The sequence below is a fragment of the Danio rerio genome, chromosome 7, assembly GCF_052040795.2.
Source record: "Danio rerio strain M-AB ecotype USA chromosome 7, GRCz13ab, whole genome shotgun sequence".
NCBI lineage: Eukaryota > Metazoa > Chordata > Actinopteri > Cypriniformes > Danionidae > Danio > Danio rerio.
This window is the reverse complement of record NC_141027.1, coordinates 80,087,836-80,102,332: the sequence shown is the minus strand read 5'-3', so window position 1 is coordinate 80,102,332 and position 14,497 is coordinate 80,087,836. Positions and strand designations below refer to the sequence as shown.

Here is a 14,497-nt window from a genome sequence, read left to right as displayed (position 1 = left end):
TCGAGTGCGCACCAAAAGCGGACCAAATAAGCGTACTGAGACCTGCTTGAAGAGGTGCTCTCAGTACGCTTTCAAACGAACCCTGGAGCGGTTCGTTTGTGGTGAGAATATGATCCGTACTAAAACAGGTCCAACCGCAAAAAGTACTGCGCCTTTTGGACTAATCCAGCTGCCCTAGGCCGATGTGCTGTGCATTATGGGATATGGAGGAAAAATATTTGTAGACATGCTTTACCAACAGAGAGAGAGAGAGAGAGAGAGAGAGTGAGAGAGAGAGAGAGAGAGAGAGAGAGAGAAGGGAAAACATCACCTGATGGATCGTTGGTAATATTTCCGCAACATGAGCATGTCGCAGTTTAGCTGAATGAATTCACGCCTCCTCCTGAAGTGACGAGCGACACAATAAACACTGTTTTCCAGCCGCCGCCGCGCTTCATTCTGGAAATGTACAGTTTGTCTAAAGCAGATACAATCAGCAGCGCAGTCGCCCCTCCAGAGTAAGCCACATGTTGTGTCTGCCGGTTTTGTTTACTTGCGGGAGTTCATTGGCATTTTCCCGCACGTGAATTCTGACCAATCAATAAGCAGTTTAGGAAATATATTCAACAACATCTGGCCAATGAGAGATGTGGGTTTTGTCACATGACTGCATTTTGGTTCGTTTCAACTGGTTCGGACCAAATCCAGCAGTGTGGTGTGAAAACCACCCAAAGACGGCAGAAAATGCAACAATGATCATTTATTACCCTTGATCCAGACCAAATGAAGAGAACTACACATGTGAAAGCACACTTAAACACCATTTTAAGGACAAGTTATTACTCTAATTATAAACCCCTTTAAGCCATATATATATTTCCGATAGTCCACAGAACAAACCATCATCATACAATAACTTGCCTAATTACCCTAACCTGCCTAGTTACCCTAATTACCCTAGTGAAGCCTTTAAATGTCACTTTAAGCTGTATAGAAGTGTCTTGAAGAATATCTAGTCTAATATTATTTACTGTCATCATGACAGAGAAAATAAATCAGTGATTAGAGGTGAATTATTAACACTGTTATGATTAGAAATGTGCTGGAGAAATCTGCTCTCCGCTAAACAGAAATTGGGGATAAATAATAAACTGGGGGCTGATAACTCTGACTTCACTGATCTGATGTTTAGACTCTGAGATTCTGCCTGCAGACCAGGACACACAGCAGAGGGTCTGAGATCAGCCTCACACTCATCAGGGCCCCTGAAGAATTCAAAACAATTTTGAGCACATGTGAATGTATAATGTACCAATCTAAGACAAACACAGTCAGATACACATAAAGCACCAGCAGAGTGATGATCAAAATCACCACAATATGAGGATCTGCTTTCCTGGATGTGTGAGAGCGACGCTCAGCTGAACATAAAGCTCCACACGAGATTATCCACGTGATCACAGACACGAGGAACACAGTAAGAGGAAACAAGAAATACAGAAATGGTAATTGTTGTAATAAAAGTATGCTGCTAATTAAACAGACAAACAAAACTACATAGAAGAGTCTGAACCAGCGTGAGGAGAAAACAGCAGCAGTGTACAGCGGATATCTGACTGAGAGAATCCCCTCTAGCGCCACCAGCTGATTCAGGAGGAGACCGCAGACTCTTGAAGACCACCATAAAAACCATGCGATCCAACATGTCCAACCCTGATTCAGCTCATTTAAGAGATCTTTGATCAGTACATAGGGACTCAAGTAAAGCTCTGTGAAGTCAGTGAGAAGAAGGAGGAGGAGGATGAAGACTGAAATACGGTGTCCATTCCTTCTGTGCTCAATCAGTTCACCGACAGACCAAACAAGAGCTGGTAGACCTGCAGACGCACCGATGATCATGAAGATGGAGAATCTGATCTTCATCTCCAGCTCTTCAGGTGAAAACTTCCACTCAAATGGATAATCTATTTGCCAGTCTTCATCTGTGTTGTCCATCTGTGAACACACGCGAGCGCATGAGTGAGTGTAAAGTGTGAGCGCTGAATAAATGCTGAGCAGCTTTCAGAAGACACAAAGCTCATAACAGCAGCTAAAAGTCCAACAAGTCAGAATCATCCGGCTGAAAACATTCCTGCATTCTAGTCTGTGTTACATTCAGTTCATCTTTAATGACTTACAGTCAAACACTAACAACAGCTCTGTCTTACCTTGATATATTCAGGAGATTTCTACAGCGCTGTGTTCACGGCAGAACAACGTCCCCAATGATGACTGAGTTCTGCTCTGCTCCTGTGTCTCCTGCTCTGTTATCTGCTGCTGCTTTATCCGCTGGTTTAATCTCAGCTATCTCAGTGGTTTTACTAGGAAGCACTTGGTGTTTTTTTTCTTAAGCTCAGGTTTTAAAGGTTTTGATTTGTATTGATGTAAAACGTAAGAACATTAATTAAAAACGAGTGTAATTTGGATTATACATTAAGTATCATTAACTCTAAATACCATGTTAGTCTTACCCAACACAGTTACTAATATGAACACTACCAAGAGATTTCTGTTCATTCTAAGTGTATTTCTCAAGAGCGTAGAATTCCCAGATAAAAAATAAAAGTGCACTAAAATGCAGTTTATTTCAGTACACTTTTCAGTAATGTACTAAAAGTGCTTTATTTTCGCACACTAATTTTGTACTTAATGTACTAAAAGATAGTGTTATGTATGTTAAGATAAACTTAATACCATCTAAGTGCACTCAACTGTTATTTTGAGACACCCTGAAATTGAACTCAAATGTGCTTTAAACACTCTATATCTGGATTTAAAAATATATATTAAGTTACAACTAGAAATACACTTAAACCCTAATTTTAAACATTTATATATATATTTAAGAATAGCTTAAAGCATAATAGTAATATATTAAAAGAATATACAAAATGTAAAAGCAGTGTGCTAAAATGCACTTTAAGTACAATATTTGTTTTAGTAATGTACTAAAAGTGCTCTATTTTTGCACTCTAATTTTGTACTTAGTGTACTAAAAGATAGTGTTAAGTATATGTTAATATAAACTTAATACCATCTAAGTGTACTCAACTGTGCTATTTTGAGACACCATGAAATTGAACTAAAATGTGCTTTAAACATACTATATCTGTATTTAAAAATATATATTTAGTTACAACTAGAAACACACTTAAACCCTAACTTTAAACATTTAAATATATTTATGAGTGATTTAAAGTATAATCCTTCCTTAAATTCAGATTACAGTGATATTTATGCTAAGAGAGTCAACAAACCTATGTCATTAGATTGTTTCAACATCCTCACGTAATTGTTAGACAAAAGAAGGATAAACAGTCCAGAACAATTTTAGAATATGCAACGTAAAACATGTTTCCTTAGATTATCATATTATTATGACTACACTGTCATAATTGTTAAACCCACTCACCTGTGTGGAGCACACTCAGTCTTGCATAAAGTTTTCAAAGATGTATGGCATGTTGATAAGGTGTCTGGTGCATATGGAGAGGAAAAGAGCATCAACTACAGGTGGTTTGTCAAACCCGCTCACCTATAGGGAGCTCACTCAGTATTGCACAAGTATTAGAAGATGTATGGGGTGTGTATTAGGCGTCTGGTGCATATAAAGAGGAAAAAGTGTCCAATACAGGTGGTTTGTCAAGCCCACTCTCCTGTATGGAGCACACTCAGAATTGCACAATGTTTTTTGAAGATGTATCGGGTGTTTAAAATGGTGTCTGGTGCATATGGAGAGAAAAACAAAATCAACCACAGGTGGTTTATCAACCCTTCTCACCTGTGTGGTGCACGCTAGGAATTTTTATAAGTGTTTAAAAAAAACGTGACTCTTTTTTTTTCCCTCTACTGCTGGTTTCTGGTTGTGGGTTTATCTGCTGGGTGTATCTCAGATCTCCTATCTGAGCTTTTGAATGTGGTTTTACTAAGAAGCATTAAGAGATACTATTGCTTCTCCAGCTTTCACAGCTCAAAGCTTTTCTTGATTTTTTTTTTTTTTTAGTCCAGTAAATATAAAAACACTGTATCGCATGTCAAGGTATTGCACACTTAAAATGGTTGTCAGCAGTTTTAATGTAAACTAGATTCTTAAAGTTTGAGAACAAACTTTGAGGCTGGCTTGTGAAAGCCTGATGGTAATAGTTTATTTAGTTTAAACAGTTTTAAAAAGTATGAAAAGATAGATAGATAGATAGATAGATAGATAGATAGATAGATAGATAGATAGATAGATAGATAGATAGATAGATAGATAGATAGATAGATAGAAGAATGGATAATTAGATAGATAGATAGATAGATAGATAGATAGATAGATAGATAGATAGATAGATAGATAGATAGATAGATGATGGAGGGATGGATGGATGGATGGTGTGCTAGCATGAGTCAAACAAGCCAACCCCCGCTTCTCTACGATGTTCTGATACTGAGATATAGCTGCTGTTATATCGTTGCTAGGTTAGTCTGTTTTGTTGCTATGGAGTGGATTGGCAGCTTAGACTGATGATGTATCCAAGCTTCTTGCCAGTATGAACAGGTAAAAGCAACACCCATGTCTCTATCACACTGCAGCATGACAATATCAATCTGAACCTCTATAATGGCAGTCTATGGGACCGTTGCTAGGGTGCCGTATCTGGTTGTTAGGGGTGTGGCTAGAAAGTTAAAAGCTCATCAGTTATTAGTAGTTTGGTAGTCTGAGTTAAATGAGCCCAGTTAGAAGCCTGTAGGACAGTCTGATGCAGACTTATGAGGTCACAAAGTTTGGTCCAATGTTAAGTCAATGGGATTTTTCTGACGGCCCCGGGATGTTTTTCGGAAAACCAAAAGTAGGATCAGTCGGAAAAGATATAGCAACCCGAGTCAGACCAGTTTGGAGGTCTGGTGTGAGTTTGGTGGGCATAGCTTGAAAGCTCTAGGAGGAGATAGAGTTTAATTTTTAGTCTCAGAAGAAAAATAGGATAACAATAGTCTGGCTTGCTACACAAGCCAGCCAAAATATTGAGAGCGAATATCAATAGTTTAAAACAAGAGCCGCCATTTAATCTGCCACCATGCTGTAACACGTCCCACTCGCTGATGTTATCAGTCTTCAACTGATATTTGCAAATGATCTAAATGTTTTCATCAGCAACATGCAAAGTCTGAAATGAGGATTTGTGCATTATCAGCATTTCTACATTCTCTTACAGCACATGAACATGATGAATACCTTAGGAAACTGTGGAAAACATACAGACTGACATCCCAGACAATGTCTGCATATCACATATCAAGTAACTATCAAAGTAAAATACAGTAAAGCTGTGTTAACAGGTGCATTTATTACATCAAGACTAAAACCGGAAAAGTGTATACACCTTGAAGGTCAATATAGAGCAAAATATCAGAGACCCAACTGTGTACACTATTATTAAAGTTTTTACACAGGCTGTATGCAAAACTTTAAGGGACATATGGCACATCTGGGGGACGTTCCCTGTCTGCTGTGTTGTCTGAACGCTGAGACTCTGCCTGCAGACCAGCACACACAGGAGAGAGTCTGAGATCAGTCTCACACTCACCAGGAGAAGAGAAATATTACAAAGAATATTGAGCATATTTGAATATGGCCTAACTAAAAATATGACAAACAGAGTAAGATACATGTAAAGCACCAGCAGACTGAAGAGGAAAATCAGCACAATATGAGGATCTGCTTTCCTGGATGTGTGAGAGCGACGCTCGGGTGAACATAAAGCTCCACAAGAGATTATCCACGTGTTCACAGACACGAGGAACACAGTGAAAGGAAAGACATAGAGATATGTTTCTGTCATAATTAAATAAAACCAAAATAATCCACTGGGGAAGAGACAGAGAAGCACAAGTATGTAGAAAACGACGAAGCAGCGTGAGGAGAAAACAGCAGCAGTGTACAGCGGATATCTGACTGAGAGAATCCCCTCTAGCGCCACCAGCTGATTCAGGAGGAGACCACACACTCTTGAAGACCACCATAAAGACCAAATGATCCAACATGTCCAATACATATCACACAGAAGCTCATCTAAGAGATGTTTCATCAGTACATAGGGGCTCAAGTAAAGCTCAGTGAAGTCAGTGAGGAGGAGGAGGATGATGAAGACTGAAATACGGTGTCCATTCCTTCTGTGCTCAATCAGTTCACCGACAGCCCAAACAAGAGCTGGTAGACCTGCAGACACACCGATGATCATGAAGATGGAGAATCTGATCTTCATCTCCAGCTCTTCTGGTGAAAACTTCCACTCAAATGGATAATCTAGTTTCCGGTTTCTCTCTGTGATGTTGTAGTCTGTGTTGTTCATCTGTGAACACACGCGAGCACATGAGTGAGTGTAAAGTGTGAGCGCTGAATAAATGCTGAGCAGCTTTCAGAAGACACAAAGCTCATAACAGCAGCTAAAAGTCCAACAAGTCAGAATCATCCGGCTGAAAACATTCCTGCATTCTAGTCTGTGTTACATTCAGTTCATCTTTAATGACTTACAGTCAAACACTAACAACAGCTCTGTCTTACCTTGATATATTCAGGAGATTTCTACAGCGCTGTGTTCACGGCAGAACAACGTCCCCAATGATGACTGAGTTCTGCTCTGCTCCTGTGTCTTCTGCTCTGTTATCTGCTGCTGCTTTATCCGCTGGTTTAATCTCAGCTCTGACTGTGGTTTTACTGAGAAACTTTAGGAATATCTCAAATTCTTAATGAAGTGTTTTATGTTGATTTCGCTTGTATTGCAACATATCTCACTCACTGGTTTTAATCAGACATCAGCTTTACTCACATCTGCAGCTTATCTAAATGTTTTCCTCAGCAAAACGGAAAAGTCTGATATGATGAATTACGTGTTTTTCTTACATGAACACATCATCTTACCTTCAAACCTTTTCAAAAGGCACACATTTATATCTACAGGCTCATATTGGTCACTTAAAAGAAAATAACCTGAAGTGTATTTGCAGAAGTGTACAGCCTCTGCACCTTTATTTCTGAAAATTGACCAAAAGTAGATCAAAAACCCTATTACAGCTAGAATAAAAGACATTTTTAGTTTTTTAGGGTGCTTTCACACCTGCCTTATTTAGTTGGATTGATTCGCACTGGAGTTCGTTTTCTTTCTTGGTGCGGTTGGTTTGGGCAGGTGTGAATGCAGCAATCGTACTCGAGTGCGCACCAAAAGCGGACCAAATAAGCGTACCGAGACCTGCTTGAAGAGGTGCTCTCGGTACGCTTTCAAACGAACCCTGGAGCGGTTCGTTTGTGGTGAGAATATGATTCGTACTAAAACAGGTCCAACCGCAAACAGTACTGCACCTTTTGGACTAATCCAGCTGCCGTAGGCCGATGCGCTGTGCATTATGGGATATGGAGGAAAAAATTTGTAGACATGCTTTACCAACAGAGAGAGAGAGAGAGAGAGAGAGAGAGAGAGAGAGAGAGAGGGGAAAACATCACCTGATGGATCGTTGGTAATATTTCGGCAAGATGAGCATGTCGCAGTTTAGCTGAATTAATTCACGCCTCCTCCTGAAGTGACGAGCGACACATTAAACACTGTTTTCCAGCCGCGGCCGCGCTTCATTCTCGAAATGTACAGTTTGTCTAAAGCAGATACAATCAGCAGCGCAGTCTCCCCTCCAGAGTAAACCACATGTTGTGTCTGCCGGTTTTGTTTACTTGCGGGAGTTCATTGGCATTTTCCCGCACGTGAATTCTGACCAATCAATAAGCAGTTTAGGAAATATATTCAACAACATCTGGCCAATGAGAGATGTGGGTTTTGTCACATGACTGCATTTTGGTTCGTTTCAACTGGTTCGGACGAAATCCAGCAGTGTGGTGTGAAAACCACCCAAAGACGGCAGAAAATGCAACAATGATCCTTTATTACCCTTGATCCAGACCAAATGAAGCGAACTACACATGTGAAAGCACACTTAAACACCATTTTAAGGACAAGTTATTAAGCTAATTATAAACCCATTTAAGCCATATATATATTTCCGATAGTCTCCAGAACAAACCATCATCATACAATAACTTGCCTAATTACCCTAATTACCCTAGTGAAGCCTTTAAATGTGACTTTAAGCTGTATAGAAGTGTCTTGAAGAATATCTAGTCTAATATTATTTACTGTCATCATGACAAAGAGAAAATAAATCAGTTATTAGAGATGAGTTATTAACACTGTTATGATTAGAAATGTGCTGAAGAAATCTGCTCTCTGATAAACAGAAATTGGGGATAAATAATAAACAGGGGGGTGATAACTTTGACTTCACTGATCTGATGTTTAGACTCTGAGATTCTGCCTGCAGACCAGCACACACAGCAGAGGGTCTGAGATCAGCCTCACACTCATCAGGGCCCCTGAAGAATTCAAAACATTTTTGACCACATGTGAATGTAAAAAGTGCCCACGTAAGACAAACACAGTCAGATGCACATAAAGCACCAGCAGAGTGATGATCAAAATCACCACAATATGAGGATCTGCTTTCCTGGATGTGTGAGAGCGACGCTCAGCTGAACATAAAGCTCCACAAGAGATTATCCACGTGATCACAGACACGAGGAACACAGTAAGAGGAAACAAGAAATACAGAAATGGTAATTGTTGTAATAAAAGCATGCTGCTAATTAAACAGACAAACAAAACTACATAGAAGAGTCTGAAGCAGCGTGAGGAGAAAACAGCAGCAGTGTACAGCGGATATCTGACTGAGAGAATCCCCTCTAGCGCCACCAGCTGATTCAGGAGGACACCACAGAATCTTGAAGACCACCATAAAAACCATGCGATCCAACATGTCCAACCCTGATTCAGCTCATGTAAGAGATCTTTGATCAGTATACAGGGACTCAAGTAAAGCTCAGTGAAGTCAGTGAGGAGGAGGAGGATGATGAAGACTGAAATACGGTGTCCATTCCTTCTGTGCTCAATCAGTTCACCGACAGACCAAACAAGAGCTGGTAGACCTGCAGACACACCGATGATCATGAAGATGCAGGATCTGATCTTTAAATCCAGCAGTTCAGGTGAAAACTTCCATCTAAATGGATAAACCATTTGCCAGTCTTCATCTGTGATGCTCATCTGTGAACACACACGAGCGCATGAGTGAGTGTAAAGTGTGAGCGCTGAATAAATGCTGAGCAGCTTTCAGAAGACACAAAGCTCATAACAGCAGCTAAAAGTCCAACAAGTCAGAATCATCCGGCTGAAAACATTCCTGCATTCTAGTCTGTGTTACATTCAGTTCATCTTTAATGACTTACAGTCAAACACTAACAACAGCTCTGTCTTACCTTGATATATTCAGGAGATTTCTACAGCGCTGTGTTCACGGCAGAACAACGTCCCCAATGATGACTGAGTTCTGCTCTGCTCCTGTGTCTTCTGCTCTGTTATCTGCTGCTGCTTTATCCGCTGGTTTAATCTCAGCTATCTCAGTGGTTTTACTAGGAAGCACTAGGTGTTTTTTTTTCTTAAACTCAGGTTTTAAAAGTTTTGATTTGTATTGATGTAAAACGTAAGAACATTAATTAAAAACGAGTGTGATTTGGATTATACATTAAGTATCATTAACTCAAAATACCATGTTAGTATTACCCAACACAGTTACTAATATGAACACTACCAAGAGATTTCTGTTCATTCTAAGTGTATTTCTCAAGAGCGTAGAATTCCCAGATAAAAAATAAAAGTGCACTAAAATGCACTTTATTTCAGTACACTTTTCAGTAATGTACTAAAAGTGCTCTATTTTCGCACACTAATTTTGTACTTAATGTACTAAAAGATAGTGTTATGTATGTTAAGATAAACTTAATACCATCTAAGTGCACTCAACTGCTATTTTGAGACACCCTGAAATTGAACTCAAATGTGCTTTAAACACACTATATCTGGATTTAAAAATATATATTAAGTTACAACTAGAAACACACTTAAACCCTAATTTTAAACATTTATAAATATATTTAAGAATAGCTTAAAGCATAATAGTAATATATTAAAAGAATATACAAAATGTGAAAGCAGTGTGCTAAAATGCACTTTAAGTACACTATTTTTTTAGTAATGTACTAAAAGTGCTCTATTTTTGCACTCTAATTTTGTACTTAATGTACTAAAAGATAGTGTTAAGTATATGTTAAGATAACCTTAATACCATCTAAGTGTACTCAACTGTGCTATTTTGAGACACCATGAAATTGAACTCAAATGTGCTTTAAACATACTATATCTGTATTTAAAAATATATATTTAGTTACAACTAGAAACACACTTAAACCCTAACTTTAAACATTTAAATATATTTATGAGTGATTTAAAGTATAATCCTTCCTTAAATTCAGATTACAGTGATATTTATGCTAAGAGAGTCAACAAACCTATGTCATTAGATTGTTTAGACATCCTCACGTAATTGTTAGAAAAAAGAAGGATAAACAGTTCAGAACAATTTTAGAATATGCAATGTAAAACATGTTTCCTTAGATTATCATATTATTATGACTACACTGTCATAATTGTTAAACCCACTCACCTGTGTGGAGCACACTCAGTCTTGCATAAAGTTTTCAAAGATGTATGGCATGTTGATAAGGTGTCTGGTGCATATGGAGAGGAAAAGAGCATCAACTACAGGTGGTTTGTCAAACCCGCTCACCTATAGGGAGCTCACTCAGTATTGCACAAGTATTAGAAGATGTATGGGGTGTGTATTAGGCGTCTGGTGCATATAGAGAGGAAACAGTGTCCAATACAGGTGGTTTGTCAAGCCCACTCTCCTGTATGGAGCACACTCATAATTGCACAATGTTTTTTGAAGATGTATCGGGTGTTTAAAATGGTGTCTGGTGCATATGGAGAGAAAAACAAAATCAACCACAGGTGGTTTATCAACCCTTCTCACCTGTGTGGTGCACGCTAGGAATTTTTATAAGTGTTTAAAAAAAACGTGACTCTTTTTTTTCCCTCTACTGCTGGTTTCTGGTTGTGGGTTTATCTGCTGGGTGTATCTCAGATCTCCTATCTGAGCTTTTGAATGTGGTTTTACTAAGAAGCATTAAGAGATACTATTGCTTCTCCTGCTTCTCTTGCTTGTCCAGTAAATATAAAAACACTGTATCGCATGTCAAGGTATTGCACACTTAAAATGGTTGTCAGCAGTTTTAGTGTAAACTAGATTCTTAAAGTTTGAGAACAAACTTTGAGGCTGGCTTGTGAAAGCCTGATGGTAATAGTTTATTTAGTTTAAACAGTTTTAAAAAGTATGAAAAGATAGATAGATAGATAGATAGATATATAGATAGATAGATAGATAGATAGATAGATAGATAGATAGATAGATAGATAGATGATGGAGGGATGGATGGATGGATGGTGTGCTAGCATGAGTCAAACAAGCCAACCCCCGCTTCTCTACGATGTTCTGATACTGAGATACAGCTGCTGTTATATCGTTGCTAGGTTAGTCTGTTTTGTTGCTATGGAGTGGATTGGCAGCTTAGACTGATGATGTATCCAAGCTTCTTGCCAGTATGAACAGGTAAAAGCAACACCCATGTCTCTATCACACTGCAGCATGACAATATCAATCTGAACCTCTATAATGGCAGTCTATGGGACCGTTGCTAGGGTGCCGTATCTGGTTGTTAGGGGTGTGGCTAGAAAGTTAAAAGCTCATCAGTTATTAGTAGTTTGGTAGTCTGAGTTAAATGAGCCCAGTTAGAAGCCTGTAGGACAGTCTGATGCAGACTTATGAGGTCACAAAGTTTGGTCCAATGTTAAGTCAATGGGATTTTTCTGACGGCCCCGGGATGTTTTTCGGAAAACCAAAAGTAGGATCAGTCGGAAAAGATATAGCAACCCGAGTCAGACCAGTTTGGAGGTCTGGTGTGAGTTTGGTGGGCATAGCTTGAAAGCTCTAGGAGGAGATAGAGTTTAATTTTTAGTCTCAGAAGAAAAATAGGATAACAATAGTCTGGCTTGCTACACAAGCCAGCCAAAATATTGAGAGCGAATATCAATAGTTTAAAACAAGAGCCGCCATTTAATCTGCCACCATGCTGTAACACGTCCCACTCGCTGATGTTATCAGTCTTCAACTGATATTTGCAAATGATCTAAATGTTTTCATCAGCAACATGCAAAGTCTGAAATGAGGATTTGTGCATTATCAGCATTTCTACATTCTCTTACAGCACATGAACATGATGAATACCTTAGGAAACTGTGGAAAACATACAGACTGACATCCCAGACAATGTCTGCATATCACATATCAAGTAACTATCAAAGTAAAATACAGTAAAGCTGTGTTAACAGGTGCATTTATTACATCAAGACTAAAACCGGAAAAGTGTATACACCTTGAAGGTCAATATAGAGCAAAATATCAGAGACCCAACTGTGTACACTATTATTAAAGTTTTTACACAGGCTGTATGCAAAACTTTAAGGGACATATGGCACATCTGGGGGACGTTCCCTGTCTGCTGTGTTGTCTGAACGCTGAGACTCTGCCTGCAGACCAGCACACACAGGAGAGAGTCTGAGATCAGTCTCACACTCACCAGGAGAAGAGAAATATTACAAAGAATATTGAGCATATTTGAATATGGCCTAACTAAAAATATGACAAACAGAGTAAGATACATGTAAAGCACCAGCAGACTGAAGAGGAAAATCAGCACAATATGAGGATCTGCTTTCCTGGATGTGTGAGAGCGACGCTCGGGTGAACATAAAGCTCCACAAGAGATTATCCACGTGTTCACAGACACGAGGAACACAGTGAAAGGAAAGACATAGAGATATGTTTCTGTCATAATTAAATAAAACCAAAATAATCCACTGGGGAAGAGACAGAGAAGCACAAGTATGTAGAAAACGACGAAGCAGCGTGAGGAGAAAACAGCAGCAGTGTACAGCGGATATCTGACTGAGAGAATCCCCTCTAGCGCCACCAGCTGATTCAGGAGGAGACCACACACTCTTGAAGACCACCATAAAGACCAAATGATCCAACATGTCCAATACATATCACACAGAAGCTCATCTAAGAGATGTTTCATCAGTACATAGGGGCTCAAGTAAAGCTCAGTGAAGTCAGTGAGGAGGAGGAGGATGATGAAGACTGAAATACGGTGTCCATTCCTTCTGTGCTCAATCAGTTCACCGACAGCCCAAACAAGAGCTGGTAGACCTGCAGACACACCGATGATCATGAAGATGGAGAATCTGATCTTCATCTCCAGCTCTTCTGGTGAAAACTTCCACTCAAATGGATAATCTAGTTTCCGGTTTCTCTCTGTGATGTTGTAGTCTGTGTTGTTCATCTGTGAACACACGCGAGCACATGAGTGAGTGTAAAGTGTGAGCGCTGAATAAATGCTGAGCAGCTTTCAGAAGACACAAAGCTCATAACAGCAGCTAAAAGTCCAACAAGTCAGAATCATCCGGCTGAAAACATTCCTGCATTCTAGTCTGTGTTACATTCAGTTCATCTTTAATGACTTACAGTCAAACACTAACAACAGCTCTGTCTTACCTTGATATATTCAGGAGATTTCTACAGCGCTGTGTTCACGGCAGAACAACGTCCCCAATGATGACTGAGTTCTGCTCTGCTCCTGTGTCTCCTGCTCTGTTATCTGCTGCTGCTTTATCCGCTGGTTTGATCTCGGCTCTGACTGTGGTTTTACTTGGAAGCACATGGTGATATGTGTTTATCAAGCTGATTTCTCAAAGATGAAAAAGGTAGATGTGTATTTAGAGATTTTTATTTTAACGTCTCTGAAAAGCCAAGCAAGAATTAACATCAACCTCTGCCTAAACACACGTTTACATTTATATCCAACGTTATATATATATATATATATATATATATATATATATATATATATATATATATATATATATATATATATAAAACGTTTACATAGAGGTTTACATTTATATCCAACACAATCTCACGGCAATCTTAACTTTTTCATTTATTGGCTAATTCGTATGAATTCGTACGATCTAATTCATACAATTTAGTACGATTTGCTCATCCCCCAATGATGGTTGGGGTTAGGGGTGGGGTTAGGTGCCACGCCTCCTTTTTAAAATCGTACCATTTCGTACGACTGAACTCGTACGAATTAGCCACTAAACTGGCAAAACGTAAAATACTTACGTTTTCTCGTGAGATCAGGCTGTTTATATCCATTGGGTGATGCTGGAAACTGAACCACTTTATTATCAGCCAAATGTCCGGCTCCTTTTCTTCTGTTTTGCATCTAAAGGCGCACTCACACTATGCTGTCTGTACCGTGCACAGGCCCCTTTCCCGGATCGTTTGAGAAGTGTGTGTGCGCTGAATCAGGCTCAGGAACCGTACACTTGGCCGGCCTTGGCCCGGTTGGAAGAGGTGGGCCTGAGCGTGGATCACT

General features: G+C 39.3%; 1 protein-coding gene and 1 long non-coding RNA gene across 3 annotated transcripts; both read right to left on the bottom strand.

The window, feature by feature from the left end:
• Positions 1–247: 247 nt before the first annotated feature.
• LOC147836244 (uncharacterized) lies at positions 248–6,624 on the bottom strand. 2 transcript variants are annotated; one of them, XM_087262458.1, is made up of 2 exons: positions 6,563–6,624; positions 248–1,974 (listed from the first exon to the last, which is right to left on the bottom strand). In XM_087262458.1, the coding sequence occupies exon 2, from the start codon at positions 1,972–1,974 to the stop codon at positions 1,168–1,170; it is 807 nt and encodes a 268-aa protein (XP_087118584.1). In that variant the 5' UTR covers positions 6,563–6,624; the 3' UTR covers positions 248–1,167. The 2 variants fall into 2 exon arrangements, 1 of the variants encoding a protein (XP_087118584.1); XR_015496598.1 differs by lacking the exon at positions 248–1,974 and adding an exon at positions 5,326–6,350.
• Positions 6,625–12,371: 5,747 nt separating this feature from the next.
• On the bottom strand, positions 12,372–13,670 carry LOC147843293 (uncharacterized). The gene is made up of 2 exons (XR_015496631.1): positions 13,609–13,670; positions 12,372–13,396 (listed from the first exon to the last, which is right to left on the bottom strand). It is a non-coding gene; the product is annotated as an uncharacterized LOC147843293 (long non-coding RNA).
• Between the last annotated feature and the right edge of the window lie 827 nt (positions 13,671–14,497).

Bases quoted from the DNA above. Each gene is read 5' to 3' on its own strand.
- LOC147836244 (XM_087262458.1), bottom strand. From the start codon at position 1,974: ATGGACAACACAGATGAAGACTGGCAAATAGATTATCCATTTGAGTGG.